This window comes from Neofelis nebulosa, chromosome 17, assembly GCF_028018385.1.
Source record: "Neofelis nebulosa isolate mNeoNeb1 chromosome 17, mNeoNeb1.pri, whole genome shotgun sequence".
Lineage (NCBI taxonomy): Eukaryota > Metazoa > Chordata > Mammalia > Carnivora > Felidae > Neofelis > Neofelis nebulosa.
Window position 1 is genome coordinate 52,462,761 of NC_080798.1, and position 24,046 is coordinate 52,486,806.

Below are 24,046 nucleotides of genomic sequence, written 5' to 3' on the forward strand. Positions count from 1 at the left end.
GACTTTAGTTAGTCATAGTGTATGGATGTTGACTTGTCTCAAAAAAAAAAAGAGGAGTTTCTAGAAATCTGACTGTAAGAACTCTTTCCTACTAATGAATGTCTTTCAGCGGACTTGTTTGTGTGTATGTGTGTGTGTGTGTGTGTGTGTGTGTGTGTGTGTGTTTAAGCTTACTTATGTATTTTGAGAGAGAGAGTGCAAGAAGGGGAGGGGCAGAGAAAGGGAGAAAGAGAGGATCCCAAGCAGGTTCCACATTGTCAGCACAGAACCCAACGTGGGGCTCGAACCCATGAACCATGAGATCATGCCCTGAGCTGAAACCAAGAGCCAGACATTCAACCAACTGAGCCACCCAGACGTCCCTGCAGACTTGTGTTCTAACAAATAATTTTGCTTTTATCAAGTTTAAAGGAACTGAAGGTTACCATGGGGGGCTGAAATCTAGAGCAAATCCAAATCCTTATTAAAAGTTATATTCATCTTTTGTTCTCACCTGTTTTTCCCCCAAAGTGGATAAGGTGGAACAAAAAAAAGTATGCGAAGGTGAAGAACAGGTTCTAGAACCAGACTGGCTCCGCCCTTTACTGGGTGTTCAACCCAGACAATTTCCTCAGCTTCTCTAAGCCTTAGTCCTGAAACCAGAAACCAGACTTAGTTCCGCCATCTTAAAATAGGGATAATAATGCCTTCCCCAGAGGCCTTTGCACATATTGTGCAATCAGTTCTTAATTCATGTGGTTACTCACCATGGTTTACCTTTCTCCACTGTGTGTCAGTTCCTTCAAATGTAGAATGTCACTCACCTTAGTACCTACTTCAATTTTTATTATGAGAATTTGGTCGGAAAATGTATGCCAATGCATGGTATCTATTATATACTGAATGAATATTAGCTTTCATGGTTTAGAACTTCCTCTCTGCAGCCCTGGGTGGAAATATATATTAGCAATTGAATCTGAAAGTCAAAAAGTAGAAGACAATGCTATAGAGCAGTGGTTCTTAATTGGGGATGATTGTACTCTGGGGACATTTGATAATGTCTGGAGACATTGTTGGGTGTCACACAAGGAGGAGAATGTGCTATGGCATCTAGGGGATAGAAGCCAGGATTTTTACTAAATATCCTGTGACACACAAAAGACCACCAACCCTATCCCTAAGGATTATCTGGGTCCCCTGTCAATAGCACCTAAGCTGAGAAACCCACGGGCAGTTCCGTGGTTCTCAAAGTACGCTCCCTCGACAAGTGGCATTGGCATGATCAGGAACTAGTTGAGATGCCAATTCTCAGGGCCCACTCCAGAGCCCCAGAATCAGATACTGTGAAGAATGGGTCCCAACAGTCTGTGCTTCGATGAGACCCTTGGGTGATTCTGGTACTTGTTAGAGGCTGAGAAACACTGGAGTAACACATGAGATGGCATGAGTCACCAAACTTCTGCCAACTGCTTCATCTGTTTATGGAGGACTATGTTGTTCACATCCCAGACTCAATCTGCTACTATTGCCAAAGGCTCATTTCCCTCCCCCTCCAAAGATAGTATAGAATAATTCAGAGAAGAAAACGCCTGACTTTATTAATGCTTAGGCAGAACAAGTATCTTCCAACCGGTGGGTTAACTGTACACCTACAGATTAAAAAAAATTGGAAGAGACACAGTACTTGATACAATTTGAGCAAGAAATCTGTTCAATTTTAACACTGTGAAAATAAGCATTTAAATAACTAGGTTATATTTAAGGAACGTAGGAATTGTTGATTATTACCTAACTACCCGTATTATATCTTACATATATTAATAACTATGCACTCACCCACTATTGAGCCTTTATTGAGTGCCTACTATTTTCTAGGTACTACTCTAAGAAGTGGGTGTGGGAAGATACTATATCTTCCAGGCCCCAAAGCAATGGTTCACAATCATACGGCATTCTGTAGCTACTGTGTGATCTTTAGGGAAAATGTTTCTGGCACAAAAACAGACACTCAGATCAATGGAACAGAATAGAGAACCCAGAAGGGGACCCACAAACACATGGCCAACTAATCTTTGACAAAGTAGGAAGGAATATCCAATGGAATAAAGACAGTCTCTTCAGCAAGTGGTGCTGGGAAAACTGGACAGTGACATGCAGAAGAATGAACCTGGACCACTTTCTTACACCATACACAAAAATAAACTCAAAATGGATGAAAGACCTCAATGTAAGACAGGAAGCCATCAAAATCCTTGAGGAGAAAGCAGCCACAAGCCTCTTTGATCTTGTCCGCAGCAACTTCTTACTCAACATGTCTCTGGAGGCAAGGGAAGAAAAAGCAAAAATGAACTATTGGGACCTCATCAAAATAAAAAGCTTCTGCACAGCGAATGAGACAATCAGCAAAACTAAAAGGCAACCAGCGTAATAGGAGAAGATATTTGCAAATGACATATCAGATAAAGGGTTAGTACCCAAAGACTAGAAAGAACTTATCCAAGTCAACACCCAAAAAACAAATAATCCAGTGAAGAAATGGGCAAAAGACATGAATAGACACTTTTCCAAAGAAGACATCCAGATGGCCAACCGACACATGAAAAAATGCTCAACATCACTCACTCATCATCAGGGAAATACAAATCAAAACTACAATGAGATACCACCTGACACCTGTCAGAATGGCTAACATTAACAACTCAGGTGACAACAGATGTTGGCGAGGATGTGGAGAAAGAGGATCTCTTTTGCATTATTGGTGGGAATGCAAACTGGTGCAGCCACTGTGGAAAACAGTATGGAGGTTCCTCAAAAAACTAAAAATAGAACTACCCTATGACCCAGCAATTGCACTACTAGGCATTTATCCAAAGGATACAGGTATGCAGTTTCAAAGAGACACATGCACTCCAATGTTTATAGCAGCGCTACTGACAATAGCCAAAGTATGGGAAAAGCCCAAATGTCCATCGATGGATGAATGGATAAAGAAAATGTGGTGTATATATCTCCAATGGAGTATTACCTGGCAATCAAAAAGAATGAAATCTTGCCATTTGCAACTACGTGGATGGAACTGGAGGGTATTATGCTAAGCGAAATGAGTTAGAGAAAACAAATATCATATGACTTCACTCATAGGAGGACTTTAAGATACAAAACAGATGAACATAAGAGAAGGGAAGCGAAGATAATATAAAAACAGGGAGAGGGACAAAACAGAAGAGACTCTTAAATATGGAGAACAAACAGAGTGTTGCTAGAGGGGTTGTGGGAGGGGGGATGGGCTAAATGGGTAAGGGGCACTAAGGAAGCTACTCCTGAAATCACTGTTGCACTATATGCTAACTAACTTGGATGTAAATTAAAAAATAAATTAAATTAAATAAAAGAAAAAAAGAAAAGGTTTCCTGTGAATTTTGTGGTTTTGTATCTTCTCTCCCTGCTGGATTAATGGCAGGACTGCTCTTTCTTTTTCAGTAGGAGCTAATTTTCACATTGTCCATCTTAGACAGGCTTCAACTTTTTCAGCACAGAGAGGTTGAACTGTGTGTCCCCCTACCCCCAAATTCATGTGTTGAAGTCTAAACCTCCACTTCCTCCAAATGTGGCTGTATTTGGAATCTTTAGAGAGGTAATTAAGATAAAATGAGGTCCTATATGTGGCCTGAGTCCGATAGGACTGGTGTCCTCATAAGAAGAGATTAATGGGGCGCCTGGGTGGCGCAGTCGGTTGAGCATCCGACTCCGGCTCAGGTCATGATCTCACGGTCCACGGGTTCCAGCCGCGTGTTGAGCTCTGTGCTGACAGCTCAAAGCTTGGAGCCTGCTTCGGATTCTGTGTCTCCCTCTCTCTCTGACCCTCCCCCGCTTATGCTCTGTGTCTCTCTCTCAAAAATAAATAAATATTAAAAAAAAATAAGAAGAAGAGATTAAGACACAAGACACACTGACCGAGAAGCAATCTTGTGAGGACACAGTGAGAAGGTGGCCATCTGTAAGCCAAGGAGAGGGGCATCAGTAGAAACCAACCTGCCAGGACTTTGATCTTAGAATTCTAGCTTCTAGAATTGTGAGAAAATAATTAAAAAAAATTTTTTTTAATGTTTATTTATTTTTGAGAGAGAGAGAGTGAGAGACAGAGAGCAGGGGAAGGACAGAGAAAGAGGGAGACACTGAATCTGAACCAGGCTCCAGGCTCTGAGCTGTCAGCACAGAGCCCGACACGGGGCTTGAACTCACACACTGTGAGATCATGACTTGAGCCGAAGTCAGATGCCTAACCAACTGAGCCACCCAGGTGCCCCAAACTCAAACGCATCTTGACTCTTTATCCACTTTACTGAGCCATACTGGTAACTATGGTTTGGGGCCTAGACTTAGGGTTCTAGACTGCACCCTTTCTATCTTGGTATCCACAGAGCCTAATGCCATGTCTAGCACACGCTGGGCTCTCAGCCAATGCTAGTTGAAGTAACAAGCAATAACCATGTGAGTCAGTCCGTGCCAGCCCTGTGGTCAGAAGCAACCAGAAAGCTCTGTTGTCATAACCGTTTTTCTCCACCATCTCCCTAACCTGCTTCTGCCTCCAGATGCCCACACCAGAAATGTGAGCCCACAGCCTCTACCTGGATCTCTCTCTGCCTACGGGGTCGAGGTCACCTCTGTAAGGAAGGAATCCCCGAGCTCACATCAGGCAGTCAAACAGCTGGCTTTCCACCCGAAAACCTATGGAACCTTCTGCCACTGATATATGGCTTTGGCGTGTCCAGCTTCTGATTCCAAAGTTGTGAGATTTCTCTGCCATACTCTCTCTCAGCCCCTCAGTAAGTACAAGGAGAACAGGGTAGAGAAGTCTTTGCTCTTCATTGTCTAAGAAGCTCTAGAGTACTTTAAACTTCCCTTCGTGTGTTTTTCATTTTCAAATAAACATTGTCATCAACACTTCTGTTATATAAAAATATGTCAGTGGCATTTATTGATTTCTAAAAAGCAGTTCTGTAACTCTGCCCCCAGAGATGAAAAAAAGTGTTTCCAGGCACAATATTGGTAAATACAACCTTGATGATGTCTCAGTGTCTGTGGGTCAGGGATCTAGGTGTGGCTTAGCTGATTCCCTCTGGCTCAGCATGGCTCTCAAGGCTGTAGTGAAGGTGGAGGCTGGGCCTGCCCTCATCTCAAGGCTTAACTGGGGCCCGTGGGTGGATGTATGGTTGTGGAGTGTGAATCAAGCTCCCTGTAAGGCTGTTGTCAGGAGCCCACAGGCCTTCTCATAAGGTAGCTCATAACATGACTTCCCTCAGTCAGGGTGACTGAGCAAAGGGGGAGAGAGGCCAGACACCGAGGATGGAAGTCACAGTCTATGACCTAATCCCAGAAGAGACATTCCACATCTTCCGCCATATTGTATTCTTTAGAAGAGAGTTGATCAATGGAGTCCACATTAAAGGGCAGGTATAACTCAAGGATGTGAATACCAGATGGGGGTCCTTGGAGGCATCTTAGAGCCTGCCTTTTATGCCCTGGGAGCACACATCAGGGCTGTCCCTAATCAATACACAAAACTACTACAATGTTAGACTAAATAGCTCAAAAGCATATTGGATTATTTTCCTGGGCTTATTGTTAATAAAAAAAATTATTAAGAATAAAATATATTTGGGGGGAAGAAAAGGAAAAGGGAAAAAAGGAATTAGTTTTAATTCCTCTATATGTACCCACTTGTATTTTTGCCTCAGGTCTTATCCAAATATATAAATATTTCTACATGCTTAGAATTTTCTTGGTGCCCTGTGTTTTTACACATAGCATCATATAGCATCATATACCCATAGCATCATAAAGAATGTTTCTAGAGACTCTTCGTAATCATGATTTTAGCAGGCTGGAAGTCCTTATTACCCCAAGATCATTTGGTGTCTTAAAATGAGGACTTCGGTCCCATTGATAAGTAACCAAAATTGTGTTATCAATGGAGGGGAAGCTGTGGCTATACGTTATGACAGTAAGTTCATTGTATGTGATATTTGCCCAAATATAGGCCATGATAGCAACTCTGCAGAATTTTAGAAAGAAAAATGAGTCAAATGTTAATTTGGAGGGGGGAGGGATGGTTAATTTTCCTGCAAAATTATACAACAGCATTATCAACCTTGTCCTTCACAACTGTCTTCCGCATGAGGAACACAAAGAAGGTCTCACTGGCAAAAATGATATTCAAGAACCTCATGAATTTTGATCAGTAGTCTTTTTTTTTTTAGCCCCATAATCCAATATATTTATTTGTTAACTCAACTGTTAACTAGTGTGCTTCTGTGGGTTCCTTTGCCCACACTTGAAGCAGATCTCTGAAATAACCTGCATAGATTTCATGAAAGCTCACACTTTTGGGAAGACTGGCAATTCTGCTTTGTAAAACATTTCCATTGATTGTGTTTGCCTCACGCTGTTAGAGATTCACTATGGCTGACTATCAGTCAGATCAACCAAAAAGATATTGAGGGTAGGCAGGGATAAGTTAGAAGTCATTGTTCATGAGGAAGCAACACTTAAATGGTATTTTATAAGTGCTGAATTCATTACTGAACATTTTCATAGCATGATGTTTTTTCCCTTGGAATCACACTTGTCTCCCTTGGCCGCACACTGTATTTTTGGTGCCAGTATTTCTTCTAATGTATTTCCTCCTGTGGATGCACCACGAGGGTGGGTGGCCAGGCGTTCTTTGATGCCTATGAAGCTTCTCTTTTCCTCACTCTGAGCATCTGCACCACACAAGCACACACACAGTCAGCTTCCTCCACAGTCATGACTGTGTTCATGGGATCTTTGGAACTGGCTTCCCCCTGGCCCTAGGGTGAGGGTGAATCTCCTTCAGTCTAACTCAAAAATCAGAATGCTGTCCCCCTTGCTAGTCAACGGTCAATTCAAGGATGAATATGTGGTGTGATTCTGGCCAGGGAGGGGTGTCCTGGACGATTTCCCTCATTCTTGAGTGGGTACACAAGAAAAGGGATGTTCTCTTTTCCTGCCTCTGCATATTCTTGCTTTAGGGCAGTGGCAGCAACCTCGGACCCGTGAATGGAGGCAGTGCAAGAAGAGAAGCCAATGTTCCGAAGAGGACAGCAGACTGAAAAGATAAAAAGAATGTGGGTCCTTAAATTACCAGCCCTGAAACCACTCCAAATCAGGCATTCTGGTTACCAGAGATATTTTTGTCCTAACTGTATAAGGAGCTTCTTTCTTTTTTTTTAAGTTTATTTATTTTGAGAGAAAGACAGCATGCGTGGGGGAGGAGCAGAGAGAGAGAGAGAGAGAGAGAGAGAGAGAGAGAGAGAGAGCAGGAGGAGGGGCAGGGAGAGCAAGAATCCCAAGCAGGCTCCACACCATCAGTGCACAGCCTGACACGGGGCTTGAACTCAGGAACAGTGGGATCACGACCTGACCTGAGATCAAGAGTGTGCCGCCTAACCAAATGAGCCACCCAGGTGCCCCCAAGATCCAGGCTCTTCTGTTCGTCTATCCAGCTAGGTCCAGTGTCCCCATAATGTCTCGGTCATGCTGCCTCAAGTCCACACACCAGGCCTTCACATCACAGAGTTCCAAGTAGAATGCAAACTCTCTTTTCCAAAGCCCCTCTCTTTCCGGGAGGAGAAACCTCTTCAGAAATTCTCAAGAGACTTTCCCTCATATCTCATTGGCCAGAACTGGGTTACGTGCTGATCCACTGACCAATCACTAGCAGAGAGAAGGAGTGGCCTTGATTAACTTGGATGACGGAGGTTTACTTGCTGGGGTGGTGTACTTTGCTTCCAGATAAATGCAGGGTTCCCTGAGCAAGGAGGAGGGGAATAGCTGTTAGTGTGTGTCCCACTAGGGTCTGCACTAAGGTGAATCGCAATGCACCTGCAAGAATGCTTCACCTTGGAAGCTCCTCTTACCTGCTAACAGAAGACACCGTCTTGGAGGCCAATGTCCCTTGCAGATGCATTTTTAGGTTATCCCCATCTCCTTTTTCTCCCCTTCTTGCTTTAGCTCTTGGTACTATAACACAGAGATGGGTTCTTTGCTGAGTGTGGATGAAGATTTTTCCCTCCTGGGATAAAGTGTACTGGTGTCTACAGGAGAAAATTTCTCAAATGAGTCACCTCAAAATGTAATGGGCCTGTGCATGCTGTCTCCCAGCTCATCCATTAAATCTTTAATTCTGGGCCAAAGTAATCCACGCGTAGGATAAGTTGGTTTAGGTGCCCTTTCCACCTAGGATCTGCCGAAGACAGTTTCAGACACGTGAAACCATTCTCAACATACAATCTGCAGTTAATGAAAATGCATATACCTTTATTTTTTGTGTGATGCGCTAAGAGACAGAGAAACTTTCCTCAGATGGAGGTAGGGAAGGAAATGGAGTTGTACGCAGGACGCAATAAAGCGGGTGGAACAAATACATCTATCTGTCCCAGCAGATGATAAATTCCTTAAAGGCAGGGACTACGTCTAAGAGGCCACTGAACGTGGGGGCCTGATTTCAAAGGCAAGTTTTGCCACTTACAGTGTGATCTTTGGAAACTGGCCTCCCCTCTCTGTATCTCAGCTCATCTCAATGATCAGGACAGAAAAAAGCACGAACTTCATAGGGGGATTCTTTTATAGGAAGTAATGTCAGAAACAAACTATATGAAATAGACATCAAATCTGAACCTGTTTTGTACGGAGGACTTTGACAGTCTGAGAAACCTACAGAAACCTTCTCAGGATTGTGTTTTTTTTTTTTTTTAATTTTTTTTTCAACGTTTTTTATTTATTTTTGGGACAGAGAGAGACAGAGCATGAACGGGGGAGGGGCAGAGAGAGAGGGAGACACAGAATCCGAAACAGGCTCCAGGCTCTGAGCCATCAGCCCAGAGCCTGACGCGGGGCTCGAACTCACGGACCGCGAGATCGTGACCTGGCTGAAGTCGGACGCGTAACCGACTGCGCCACCCAGGCGCCCCGAGGATTGTGTTTTTAAAAGCATAACATAAGATACATGGGCTAACAAAGAATGACAGAATTAAAATACGGTTATCCATTTAAAAAAATGCACGAGTAGAATATATGTGCTTCGGGGTGCCTAGGTGGCTCAGTCGGTTGGGCGCCCGACTTCGGCTCAGGTCATGATCTCATGGTCTGTGAGTTCGAGCCCCGCGTCAGGCTCTGGGCTGATGGCTCAGAGCCTGGAGCCTGCATCCGATTCTGTGTCTCCCTCTCTCTCTGCCCCTCCCCCATTCATGCTCTGTCTCTGTCTCAAAAATAAATAAAAACGTTAAAAAAAATTTTTAAAAGAATATATGTGCTTCTTTCACAATGCATGATATAAGATCTAGTGACATAAGATATAAGTTCTAATAACTTGCTTAATTTCAAAGATGTGATAAGCATACACAATGCTTGGGATTTCTGCACCAACCATGATGTCATCTGAAAACACCCAGCATTTTTATTGGACATGAAGTTGTGGGTACCACAGTGACTACATTCACAATGGAAGGAAAAGCTACATTTCATTTAGAGGCTGTATCAAAAGAGTTGTAATTTTTTTTTTTCTGGTGTCACATTAAGAACCAAATACAGACTGGCATTTTCTCTATTATTAACCTATCATAAGCAACATTTTAGATAAGTGGGGTACCTGGGTTGTTCAGTGGGATAAGCATCCAACTCTTTTTTTTTTTTATGTTTATTTATTTGTTTTTAAAAGAGAGAGAGAGAGAGAGAGAGAGAGAGAGAGAGAGAGAGAGAGAGAAAGAGAGCGAGCATGTGTCCAGGAGCAGCAGAGAGAGGGAGAGAGCCTCCCAAGCAGGCTCCACGCTATCAGCCCAGAGCCCCACACAGGGCTCGATCTCACAGACCATGAGATCATGACCTGAGCTGAAATCAAGAGTTGGAAGCTTAACCAACTGAGCCACCCAGGAGCCCCCAGGACCCGACTTGATCTCATCTTGGGTCTTGATCGCAGGGTTGTGAGTTCAAGCCCCGCACTGGACTCTGTCCTGGGTGCAAAGCCTACTTAAAAAATTTTTTTTGAGATCACTTTAATTATCATACCCATCCTCCACCAGCATCAGTTATGAGAAATTCCATTCATCTCCCGGCTTGTTGTTAAAAATCATGTGGAGGAACCTAGTTTTGTCAGCCTGGCTGATGGGTTTCCTGGAGCAGAGACCCAGGCTCTTAAGTCTCTTGCCTTTTCCTTATGGATAATGAAGCCCATCTTCATCAAGCATTCAACACCTTCAAGATGGATATTGAGCCCCACGTATGGGATGCTGCAATGTGTCTGGGGCAGTGTAGCAGAAGGCTGTTTGAGATCACATGGCCCCAGAGGCGGGCCACCGCTGCCTACATCCAGGGTGAAGCCAGGGTGGTCACCATGGAGGGGGTGCAGCTCAAGCGCTCAACTTTGACACGGGTAAGCTGCTGTGCGGGGCAGTTTCTGAGCGTGGAAGAGGTGGGGGGAAGTGAGGGAGCGGGGACACAAGTAGGGACATTGCAGGTGCAAGGGGTTACCTTCTCGGGCAGATTACAAGTTTCTTAAGGGCAGGGACCATGTCTTCAGAGGCAGCATGATATCAAGGTATGAGTTGGGGCACCAGATCTCTGCCACTTGCTGCTACTTTATACTCAACCTCTCTCGGCCTCTGTTTTCACATGTGTATAATGGGGATATGAAGAGTCTCCTCCTCTAGGGGTCGTTGTGAGATTCAATGAGTTAATTGTCTAGAGTGTTTAGTAAGAGCTGAATGAATGATATTGGACATTATTTTCCAATGTCTTGGCCCAGAAGACAAACATAATAATTTCTTAGTGTTTTTTTTTAAATTTTTTTTAAGGTTTTATTTATTTTTGAGACAGAGAGAGACAGAGCATGAATGGGGGAGGGGCAGAGAGAGAGGGAGACACAGAATCGGAAGCAGGCTCCAGGCTCTGAGCCATCAGCCCAGAGCCCGACGCGGGGCTCGAACTCACGGACCGCGAGATCGTGACCTGAGCTGAAGTCGGTTGCTTAACCGACTGAGCCACCCAGGCGCCCCTTAATGTTTTTAAATTGATGCAAAAAATTGAAGAAAGTGCAACAGTGAGTTAATTACCTTCAGCACAAAGGCTGATACAGATTGGTGCCGCAGAGTAGTGGAGAAGACAGTGACTGATGGGGCAGATTTACTTAGTTCAAACCCAGGTTGCACCATTTTTTAGGCTCTACAGATAAATTAGGAAAGTTCCTACCCTTTGCCTACCTTGCTGGCAAAATGGAGAAAATAATACTATCGGTCTCTTAGGGTTTTTGTGATAAGCAAGTAACCCACACAAAGTTTTTAGCACGGCGCCTGCAACATAGTATCATTTGCTCACAGTTACTAGGGAACATGCAGCAGCCTCTGTTCTAAGCGTTTGCAGGCATTATCCCATGCAATCTTTCCCTCACCCTTCCAAGAGGCAGGCATTAACATTACCGGCACTTTCTGGTTGGGGAAACTGAGATCTAATGCAATTACCCCCTTAGCGGCAGAGCCTGACTTGGATAGGCTCCTGACTTGCATAAGCGTCCATTATGCCGCCTCCAGCTGGGTTGTAGGGCTATTTTTAGCAGTCCCTAGAGATGGAGAAAGCACTGGGACAAAGAGAAAGGCAAAGATGAAAAGATTAGAACTGTTTTGGGTTTTTGGTGTTTTTAAAAGGAGATTTGGAGTTTGAAAGAGGAAAGAAAGAAATTACCCTTGTGTTTTCAGTTGAAGAAATAGAGGTTGAAGTTCAGATTTTTACCCAAACACCCGCGGGAAATAGGGGGTGAAATGAGCATTCAGGAACAGTTCTGTCAGACCCTGGGACCCAGAGCCCCCTCACCGCCCCCATCACCTCCTGCATCTCACGCACACACACACACAGATTCACATAGGCACACACACACACACACACACACACACACAGACATGTACATACAGATACACACACACACACACACACACACACACACACACAGAACAGACATAAACACAAAGACACAGACACACACAGACACACAGTGTTGAGGAACAGACCTGGTACGTCTCTCTATGAACTTTCTGGTAAGAATTTGATCACAGTTCCAAGGACCTAGCCCATGAGGAAGGGAGATGGCAGGGGAATGACTTTTTTGCATACGATCCATTTTATTTCTGCTAAGTCAACAAAACATGCTGGATTGCCTAGGGGAGCTAAACCAGGCTGTTTAAATTTCCCTGTCACTACAAATATTCTCTTGATTTATGAAAAAATAATCAATAAACGTGTGCTGATTTAGATTAGCACAACTCCAAAATATATGCATGGCATGGGGCCTTTTGTTTTTTAATTTACATCTACTGTGGCCTTTAGATAAGAGCACCAGAGAAAGCATTTGAAATAATAACATGGGTAACAATGATAACAAGAGAGACACAATAATTGTGGGCATTTAATGAGTGCCTGCCCTGGGTTAGGCATTATACTAGGAACTTCCTACTCATTACACCGTCTAATTTTCTCAAAAAAATTATGAGGGTAAACTTCAAGACAGTAGATGGGACATATACATTTATAGCCACTTTCTCCCAAAAACTCATTAAAATGACAAAAAGCAATACTTTTATCTTGCTTTGGTAAATAAATAAGGAGAAAGGAAGAAGGAGAGGAAATTATAAAAAGAACATTTCGGAATCTGGAAAGCAGAGTAAGTAGGTGTTGGTGAACGTCTTCGATTAGGCTTGGGTCAAGCGGCAGGAACACCCACTTTAAGAGTGGTTGAAACATGTGCAGTTTATTTCTCTCAAATAAATATGAAATTGGGAGTAAAGAGTTGACATGAGAGTTCTATAAAGTTGTCAGTCAGCCTTTTTTTGTGGCTTTCTTCACTTCCCTGGATGCAAGTGTTACCTCATGGTCCAAGGAGGCTGCTTAAGCTCCAGGCATCACATCCATTTTCCAGCTGGCAGTGAGGAGGACAGGGGGGTACAGTTGGCATGCACCTTCCTTTAAAGACTCTTTTGTTATAGGTTTTTATCGTATGTCTTTCACCCAAGATACCAATCTCTATTAAAGATAGATGTTATCCAGCTTGAATAAGCTATTTTAGTATCTATCTTTATGGTTAAACCAGAGCCTAGTGAACTGACATTTATTAAACAGATGTTGTACCTGAAATTTACTCAGCTTTGGAGTCTAAAGCACCTAGCCTTGTGCTAAATACTTCTTAGGAATGCTGGCTCCAGGAATAGCTTTGGAGACACATACACACACACACACACACACACACACACACACACACACACACACACACAGAGACCATAGTCATGTAATTTTATGCCCTTAGTCTGGGCGTGCTTGTCTGCGTTAAGGGGGAGGTGAGACTGGAAGCATGAAATGAGATGCTGTGTATAAACCTGAGCAGCCTAAGTATCATTACAGATTCCAGTCTCCTTTCTTCCTTTCACCCTTCTGGGGGCCCCAGGAGGGCAGACTGACAAACAACAGTAAGGATCCTTTGTCTAAAAATGGGATTTTTACAGTCTGCAAGTTCACTACTGTGATTTCGTTTGGAGCCTGTGGTGAAGAGTCAGAGAAAACCAGGTTCTAGTGGGGCGTTGCACGTCTCTGATTTGGAGGCAAGCTTTTTACCTCTCTAAGCCTCAATTCTCCCATCTGTAAAGCGGGGATTATAGCTATCCCTGCCTCATCAGGTGGCTGGTAGAATGACATAATTCATCGTGAGTGCTTAGCGCAGTGTTTGGAACGGAGTATTGTGTTCGATGAATGCCAGCTGTAATTCCTCAGTGGGGGCTGTTAGTCCCATTACGGGAAAAAATTAAGTTTGGGGAATCCACAATGACTTATTAATAAACAGTATCAGCAATAATCATTTAGGGAAAACTTATTACGTGTATGAACTCATATAATCTTTATCTCAGCCCCAAGAGGCAGACATTGAAAACCCCCATTTTCCAGATGGGGAAACTGAGGCCTAATGTAGTTACCCTCACGTTGAGATATGATAGTGGCTGCCAACCCTTTGATGTTTAACAAGCTTTGACTAAAATCTACGTGGGTGAAGGTCTGTGCTGGACTTCATACTTGGAAGCTAGGGACTGCGGGATGAGTGGAGTTGTGGGCACAGCATGTAAGCGGATGGTTCTTACAGACACAGAGGAGATGGACATAATCAGACAGTTTCAATATTACATGCTAACAGCTACGTGGAAGGAGACACGTGATTCCATCTGTGTGAAGGCCAAAGGAGGGTGTATCAATGACAGAAGCTGTGGATGCTTACCCAATTACCCCCAACATACACCAACAGTGAGTCTGTCTTTCCTCACGCAGTTTCTGAGGGTCAGGCTTTCAGGAATGGCTTAGCAGGATGGTTATGGCTCAGGGTCTCTCATGAAGTGACTTTAAGGTGTCAGTCAAGACTGCAGGCACCCGAAGGTTTTGATCAGGGCTGGGAGCTGCTTTTATGGTGGTTCGCTCACGGCCAGCAAGGCGATGCTGGCTACTGGCTGGAGACCTCAGCTCCTCCTCCTGCGGGCCCCTCCACTTGCCTGTTCCACGTCATCCGGCCGGTTTCCCCGCAGCAAGTGACCCAAGGGAGAGCAAGGAGGCAGCCATAACGTCTTTTATGATGAAGGCTGGCAAGTCCCATGTCCTTGCCGTGACACTCGACACAACACACAGGCATTCCTATTTAGTGTGGGAGGGGACTGCATAAGAGGGAACACCGGGGTGGCCCTGGGGGGTCACCGGGCCGCCTTGGAGGCTGGCTACCACAGTGGTCGGTTAGCTCTGTTGGGAATTCAAGGAAGACTTTCTGGAGGAGGTCATGCCTGGAACAGCGAAGTCGGGAACCAGGGTTCATACCCCGGGATGCACAGAACTCAAGGAGTCTGTGACCTTGGATGGAGGAAAATTGCTTCTTGACTTTCACAAACCTATGCCTGAAATTGAGCATTTCCTTCCATTATAAATGCAGGAAACTAACACAGTACCTGTGATTTTCGTCATCAGTAGAAATCCCAGATATTTTCTCCCATGACTACTGTTGAAGATACCTTCAAATATTGTTAACGCTAATCAGTACTTTAAAATCATGGTGACTGACAGACCTACCAGCAGATTTTGATATTTCATGCATGTTAATGAAGCACAGGTATTATTATCTAACAATTTTGTTACTATTTTAATAATTGTCTTTCAATATATTTGCCTTTACAATTCTATGTATTTTATTTTATTTATTTAGTTTTTACGTTTTGATTTACCCCAACAGGGGGCTCGAACTCACAACCCTGAGATCAAGAGTCACATGGTCTTCTGAATGAGCCAGCCAGGTGTCGCTCTATGTATTTTTTTTTTTAATTTTTAATGTTTATTTATGATTGAGAGACAGAGTGCGGGCATGGAAGGGGCAGAGAGAGAGAGAGAGAGAGAGAGACAGAATCTGCAGCAGGCTCCAGGCTCTGAGCTGTCAGCACAGAGCCCGATGCAGGGCTCGAACCCACAGACTATGAGATCATGACCTGAGTGGAAGTCAGATACTCAACCGACTGAGCCACCCAGGCGCCCCTCTATGTATTTTATTTTATCCACTTACAGATGTCATTCTGAGAAAGAACCATAGAGGTCACTGACTGCGGAGCAGGTCCGTAAGACACACACAAGGGGGTGTGAAGCAGGAGACTAGGAATCATGTGGTTGGGGAAGGGCATCAGAGGCAGAGAACACCACGAGACAACGTGCAGGCTTCTGTGTATGTGTATTGCTAACAGCCTCAAGAAGGGGAAGGAGGTAGATGAGGCTGTGAACGCAAACATGGACCAGGTTCACAAAAATTCAGGTTGCAGAACGTGCACGTGATACCACTGTGGTAGTAAAGGCCTGAGATACGGGGGCCCCGGAAATGTTAGTTTTATGTATGTATTTACTCATGCATTTAGTTAAACATGAGCTTTTGAGAATACATAATCCGTGCACAAATTGCAAAATTGGAAGTGGAAACAGTGAAAGCCTTCCTCTCATCACTCTGGGCTAGGACTTTGGAATGCTCTCTAATCTGGAAGCCACCCCTAGCTTATTTTATATCCTCAAGAAAGGGAATGTAAAGAAGGGGCTGTTTAGAGTTGCAATTTAAACAGCTGGCTGTGATCTACGTGCCCACTGAAGACAGGCTTTATGGAGAAGCTGTGGGGAGGGTGAGAGGCAGGGCTAGGAATGTCTGGGAGGGTATGTTACTCTTTCCTTTCCAAAAGAATTTACCACCAATGTGCTGGAACATCCCACGAGTGCAAATAAACATAGTTCATCTGGTTGAGTTCAGATTTCCTATGCTAATCATGGGAGGCAGTAGAGAAAGGTAATTAATAGAATACAGACTTCATGGGGTGTCTGGGTGGCTCAGTGGGGTAAACATCCGACTCCTGATTTTGGCTCAGGTCATGATCTCAGTCTGTGAGTTTGAGCCCCACATTGGGGGCTCCAGTGACAGCATAGAGCCTGTTTGGGATTCTCTCTCTCTCCCTCTCTGTCTCTCTCTCTCTCTGTCCCCCCCCCACTGTCTCTCTCAAAATAAATAAATAAACTTAAAAACAAAAGAGACTTCTGGGGAGGCTGGGGGGCTCAGTCGGTTAAGCGTCCAACTTCGGCTAGGGTCAAGATCTAACAGTTCATGAGTTTGAGCCCCATGTCGGGCTCTGTGCTGACAGCTCAGAGCCTGAAGCCTGCTTCCAATTCTGTGTCTCCCTCTCTCTCTGCCCCACCCCTGCTTGTGCTCTGTCTCTGTCTCTCAAAAATGAATAAACGTTTTTAAAAAATTAAAAAAACAGACTTCAGAACTCAGAGAACTGGGTATAGTCTCTGCTCTATCTGTGGCCAAATCTGTGATGTATTTGCTAATCTGAACCTTAGTTTATCTCTTTTTTTTTTATTAAAAAAGATATTTTTTTTACATTTATATATTTTTTGAGAGACAGAGAGAGACAGAGATAGCACAAGCAAGGGAGGGGCAGAGAGAGAATGAGACACAGAATCCGAAGCAGGCTCCAGGCTCTGGGCTGTCAGCACGGAGCCCAATGCGGGGCTCGAACTCACAAACTGCGAGATCATGACCTGAGCTGAAGCTGGATGCTTAACCGACTAAGCCACCGAGGCGTCCTTGAACCTTAGTTTATCTCTTATAGAGTGAGGCCAACGATACTCATATCTACATGTTCGTCACAATGGCATATGTGATAATGCTTGTGAAAACCTTCGTGTAATTATGCATATGCTTCAAAGTCAGATATAAAAGCAAAGTCGTGCTTCCTGGTTGAGTTTTAAAGTTCTTAAAGTCCTTTGGGCATCTAGCCAGCTCAGTGGGAAGAGCACGCTACTCTTGATCTCAGGGCTGCAAGTTCAAGCCCCATGTTGGGTGTAGAGCTTCCTTAAAAATAAAAACCTGAAAAAAAATAAAATTCTAAAAGTCCACTTCAAATCACTCATGACAACAATGACAACAGCTAACGGAATAATCTTGCCTTGTGCCTGACACTTGAAGCAGGGGGCGGAGGACTTTAAGCAGAACAGACTTCCTCACCACAGTTTTCGAGTGACTGGGACATCGGGACCGCCTCCCTGGAGGGTAATTCTTCTCCCTGTGGGGCAGAAGGTAGCCAGGCATGAAGTTAGGCTGAAGTAGAATTCTGAGAATGGTCAGAGGTTAGCAGTTATATACTAAGGCGACATTGAAACTTGAGACCTTTGCAAGTAAATACAACAAATAAAATTTCCAAACGTGAGGATCTGATTTCGAGAGGTCACCTCAGTGGAAATGCACTCACCAGGGGAGAGCGCCTAGCTGTGGGCTCCGTGACAATGAGCCTGATCACTTAGTCCCTGAGCCTGATCACTTAGTCCCAAGGACTTTGATAATGCAAAGCAATTACTGTCTCCTAATGCCTCAGGGAATCAAGTTCTCTCTTTAAAGCACACGTAGCAGGAGGTTAACAATGACTATACGGAGGTGTGCGTGTTGGGGGTGGATGGTAATATAGACATTCATTGTACTTGTCTCAAGTTTTCTCCATGTTTGAAAAATTTCATGAGAAGACATGTTGGGAGGGGCACCTAGGTGGCTCAGCCGGTTGAGGGTCCCACTCTTGATTTCAGCTGAGGTCATGATCTCATGGTGGTGAGATCAAGTCCTGCATTGGGCTCTGAGGTGAGTGTGGAGGCTGCTTGGGATTCTCTCTCCCTCTCAAGATAAATAAAGACATGCTGAGCAAAAGGAACAAAACAGACCACCAGAAAATAAATAAAAGTAGAACAGATATGATATTACAAAAAATAGTACTTTAAGTGAAATATGTTCAGTTTCATGAAAAATTCATTTCTTTTACTTTATTTTTCTCACTTTCCCCTGGAAGAGGGGCAATCCCTGGACACCCATCTGTGGACCAGCATGGGGGACCCCTTGTGTTGGAAAGAAAGCACAGGGGGACGGTGGTTGAGAGGGTGAGTTTGGGGGCTAGTCCTCTTGTCTGGATTCTAATTCCAGCACCTGCTGGCTCTCGCTCTCTGAGTGACCGTGGGCAAGTTACTTAAAATCCTTGTGACCCAGTTTCCTCATCTGTAAAAACAGAGCTTGATAAGACAATAAGGGAAGTTAAGTGACTTGGCCACTGTAAGTGACGTTAGCTGAGTTTGGTCCCAAAGAGAATTATAGGAAATCCTATCCCTGAAATTCCCCCTTGTCTCAGTACACCTGTACATTTTGGTTCAAACTTCTCTTAAAACCCTCAAACCATATTTCTTTGCCTGTAGGTGGTTTTTTTTTTTGTATAATGTTTCTTTATTTTTGAGACAGAGAGAGACACAGCATGAAAGACACAGAATCCGAAGCAGGCTTCAGGCCCTGAGCTGTCAACACAGAGCCCAACACAGGGCTTGAACCCGCGAACCATGAGATCGTGATCTGAAGTTGGAAGCTTAACTGACTGAGCCAACCAGGTGCCCTGTACGTCTGTGGGTCTTATCCTAACCGACTGGTTTCTAGATGCAGGGGATGTTTTGTTTTTCTTGTTGTTGTTTTTTTTTTTCCTCAGACACAATGCATAGTTTTTTCTCACTCACTGTGTGTTTGAATGAGTAAGTGAAATACAAACACGCCTTCCTACGTAAGGCCACAATGCTCAGGACAGTTTCGCCTGAGAATCCTGCCTAGTATTCTTCCTTATTGGTTACCTCCCACGAGAAGTTTGTCAGAAGAGCCAGGAAGCTTCCCAAGTCTCATTAGCCTATGGAGTTTGGCACAAAAACATGAAGCTTAATTTCTCAAAGAATGGCGATTTCAGGTGTACCCGGTTTGCAGAATTGTTGGGGTGTCTGTGTGTGCGTTTGTGGGGGCAGGGATGGCCAGCATCACAGTAACGACATGACCTAATGACATGTGGCCCTGGGGATATTACACTAAAACTTATGTCCCCTGCAAGTAATGACAAAACCGCTCTTAGCAACAATGCATCGATCTATGGTCATAAATTGTCACTTCCTGCATAAATGGTCACTCAAAGAGAAAAGACAATTCAAATGTAGAAATCCTTGTCAGAAAGGGTGGGGGGTGGTCTTTGGCCTTTCAAATCGTGGGCAGATAGGGCCATCTGGTGTGCGGTTATAGAACCACACGTTGAATTTTCCTTTAATCTTCTCACTACCAATCAATGTGATTTAGTTGGCTTTACCAGAACAAACCGCTCTTTAGGCTTTCTTAGGGGTACATCTTGAGGACCGTGGCTCATTCCCAAACCTAAGGCTCTCCAAACCCATAATAATCGTATACACTAACTAAGCTTGCCCTCTTATAGATCCTTGTGAGACCAAAGACAAAGCCATGTGTAAGATGGAGTTCAAGGGGGCACAGAACTGTCAGTAAATAGAGGAAGCCTGCAAAGAGAGAGCAGAGCAAACAGAGGGGAAGCAAGAAACTGTGAAATCCAAGAGAGGAAAAAGACGGACCTGTCCTTGGGCTCTCAAAGGCCCTGATAACATTTAATGGAGCTCACGTGCACCCTGGATATAAACTTTTGAATTGTTGCTCGCAATCAAATAAGTATGACCAAAACAGTATCAGTTTGAGTGAAGCTAAAAGACTGTAAACTCTAACGTGTGGCAGGCCTACCCTCCCAAGTCCCCAAATGCCCGCTTGTCTTACTTCTTTAGCATTCTGACAGAGGCCACAGAGAGGGATAAAATGAGGTCACCATAACCATTTGGGATCATTAGTATTGTCTGGGCCACTCAGCCAGACTTCTGTCAGTTCCCGTCTCTCACCTGTTTGGAGGGACTAGGAATCGAAGAAACCAGTGCCCTTGGGGAATGCTAGAGAATGGACAATCCGAGCCAGCAGCGTCTGCCCACCTTGCGAATCTCTGCCCAGGAAGGGGCTGTTCCATGTCTTACGTAAATCTCAGCATTTAATTTATGAGTTAGTAATTTTCTGGCTTCCTGTCAGCGTAGATCAGTGTTCGCAAGCGGGCACACGGTTGGCAACAGCCTGGAGACTTGTTAGTTGTTACAGCTTGGGGGAGAGGGATGCCACTGGCATCTAGCAGGTAGAGGCCAAAGATACTGCTAATTATCCTACAACAGGACAGACCTCCCCCTACCTCCCAACAAAGAATTATCTGGCCTCAAATGTCAGTAGCGCTGAGGTTGAGAAACCCTGATGTTCATGGCACGAGAAGCCCTGAGGGCATAATTTAAGTAGTAGGAAGAACAGATCGTTGGCCTAGAGGTGGAGAATTATACCAAGGGGACCACCACCAAGTTTGGGGAAGACGCCATACTCTATCACTACCGGTCGCCTGAGGCTGAGTCGTAGGTAACAGGTGCCAGCAGAGGTTGTGGTGAGGGCAACCTGAGAGAAACCTAAGCAGTCATTCCTTGAACAGAGATACAGATTATGATCGGGGGGACTAAGACTCATCAACTGATTCCATTTATTCTCCTCCCCATCATTAGGAGGCATTGTGACCTAATCTCTACTTATATGGAAGGAATGAATAGAGTTGGGTGACAGAGACGAGGGTTTAAATTGGGGTGAGCAGAAGAGCAGCTCATTAATTAACTTATTTAAATGCACATGGATTGGAGAGTGATGTTTTGATAAATCTGAGATTTGATAGACCTGTGAAAAGTAACATATACTTTCACTAGGTTAGTTCTTGGTTGGGCACCTTCAAAGGAAAGCCAGTCTCTTCCCTAAAGAGCATGCAGAGCAGGGATCCCAAAGCCCTATCAATTTTAGGACTTGAACAAGACCAAAAACAACACAGGCCCCTGCCTCCCCATCCTCCCAGCCCCTTAAATACGTAATTTCTCTGATGGAGGCTTACATACTTCCAAGACCTAGGCCACAGAAATCCTGGTCAGTAGACTTCCCTAGAATGCTGAGTTGGGGAGCAAGTTTCAACTGGGGAATGTTCTGGAAAACTCCTTAGGCAAGGCCAAATTAAAGATACACTTCCAGTTTTTGACACAGGACATTTACGGAATACCTGTAGGTGCTCCAAGAGGAATCGAGAGAGCCATTTTGTAAATTGGGAATTTCATTTTAAACTAGGTCGATTTGTCGAGGGCCAAACCTAAGAAATCACATTGATTCATTCATTTCTTTCTTTCAATAAACTTGTAGGTCTAGGCGTTTTACTAAGCGCTGGCGATAGAAAGAAGCGTAAGACGTGGTGGTGCTCTGTGAGTTCCGTCAGGAGTATGCAGATAAAATAAATAATTGTAATATAAGCAATACAGTCTCCACCGCCGGTCATTCCTCTGTTCTTTCTTCTAACTCTGCCCACGTGTCCGGTACATGAAAAACATAAGTCAATGAATTTTTGGCCCATAATTAAGCCCTTTATAAACGTTAGCCCTTTATTTATAAGCAGTATCTTGCTGTGGCTGGAAAAAACTTTTCCAAGTCTGGGTCATTAGAAGGTTGCGGGAGTTCGCATTTTTTAACGCTCCCAGCGTTACAGCGTTACGATTCCATGCACAATGAAGTTTGTGAATCAGCCTGGGTGAGGGTAAGCTCTGGAAGGTTTCTAAGCAGGAACGTCCACTCTTTATAACGTTCTAGAAGAAGGAGAGGCCAGACGACAGAAAGCCAGCAGCCGCATCCCTCCTTTCCGCTCCGCTGTCTCGTCCTGCTGGGCCTGGCCTACATTTCCCAGGATGCTCATTTGCTGGAGCTCCTGCAGGATTGGCCAGAACAACGCGGAAGTCATTGCAGGTCGCTCAGCAACGGGCGGAGTTCTGGACCATGACTGGATGCCCACGCCCCTTCCCTGCGGCCAGGGAGGTGGACGAAGCTCAGCTCCATCTCCTGAATCACAGAGCGTTCACCGGCTTTTACTTCCAGCCGAGCGGCAGTGCGCCCTCTCCTGTGCTCTCAACCAGGGCTCTTCCTGGACCACGCCCCTTTCATCCCGGCAGCCCCGAAACTCCGGAGACTGGATTTCAGTTACCGAGTCTGCAGAGCGGCTCTGGGCGGCGCACTGCGCAGGCGCGAGCGTTTGGGTCTCGCCGCGCGCGGCGCTCGGTTGTAGCGGGAGTGAGTTCCTGGGCGCGGAGACCCGGCAGCGGGTGACGGAGCGAGGGGGTGACCGACTGCCTCCCCTACCGCCATGGCAGCCCTGCGCTACGCGGGCCTGGACGACACGGACAGCGAGGACGAGCTGCCCCCGGGCTGGGAGCAGAGAACCACCAAGGACGGCTGGGTTTACTATGCCAAGTAAGGGGCCGCAGGGGGGCCGCCGGGCCTGGGACACACCTGGAAGGGGCCGCACCTGGAACCCTGACGCCCTCACGTGCCCCGGAACCTGCGCTGCCCCGAACGCCACCTGCGCGGGGCCGGCGCGGGCCGGCGCTGCAGCCTGGCGAGGCCGCGCGGAGCGGCGGTGATACTTAAAGAGCTTCCTCGGGGAGGCCCCCGAGGTCCTGAGGAGGGGTCGGCAGCCTTTCTGGGCCCTGGGTCCAGTGGGGTCACCTGGCAGCGCTCAGGCGCGCCCTCTGCTGCTCACGAAGCGGCGCTGCACGGTGCCCTGGTGGCTAACAGGCCTTATTCCCTCGGGGAAAAAAAAAAAAAATCAGAAAAAAAAAAAAAAAGCCGATGCCTCGGGGGTCTGGGCAGGGAGCTGGAAGTATGTATTTTAAATAAATCTCCTAATATAGTTATGTATGTGTGTGTGTATGTACATATATCTATATACACACACATACATCTGTATGCATATATAATAGAGCTCCAGCAGTTTCCCCGCAAAGTTTTGGAAACACTAAGTAGCAGGCCCTTTCTGCCGTTATTAAGTGTGTGGCTTTGGGCCATTGAAAGAACTCTCAGTCTTTTTCATCTGTAAAATGGGTTGATAGAGTTTTAATTGAGGCCGCGTACATAAAGCACTTAGCACAGATCTCATAAGTACTCAATGATTTCACTTACCCCCAACCACCCTGCAGCTGTGACAGCACTTAAACCTGATATTAGAATCACCTGCCAATGGCCCCAAATACAGATTTTCAGAGACCCTCATGCCGCAGACACCTACCGTGGTTCGGAATCTGTGTTTTCTAGGCTTTCCACGTAAGGCAGGTTATCAATTGGCTTTGAGAAATGTGGGTGTAAATCAGTGATTTTCAACACCTGGAAAATGTCGAAAATATCTTTTCTTTAGTTCCTCCTCCTGCGCTTCTCATTTAACTGGTTTGGGCCCTCCCCGCCTCCATTGGTATGTTGTCAAATCCGACCAGGCGATTCTTATCTACCCCAGGTTGTGAGCCACTGCTGTCTTCGGTTGCTTGGTAGAAAGAAAACCAGAAAAGAAAAAAAAAAAAAAAGGAAGACCTTGGAGAGTTGATTTATTCACGACACATTGGGGTTTTATCACATGCCAGGCTTTTTGCTGGGCGCTGGTTATACTGAGATAAATAAGGCCCAGTTGTCACCCGTTGTTACATGGCAGAGTGATGCGTGGGTGGTTCCCGTGCAGTCTGT

The 24,046-nt window shown here is 45.1% G+C and overlaps 1 protein-coding gene across 1 annotated transcript in view; it reads left to right on the forward strand.

The window, feature by feature from the left end:
• The first annotated feature begins 22,497 nt into the window (after window positions 1–22,497).
• The window catches only part of WWOX (WW domain containing oxidoreductase), a 304,629-nt gene continuing 303,080 nt past the window's right edge, over window positions 22,498–24,046 (forward strand). Inside the window, exon 1 of the mRNA XM_058707328.1 lies at window positions 22,498–22,786. Coding sequence (XP_058563311.1) covers window positions 22,680–22,786 — 107 coding nt within the window. The 5' untranslated portion in view covers window positions 22,498–22,679. The remainder of the gene's footprint in view (window positions 22,787–24,046) is intronic.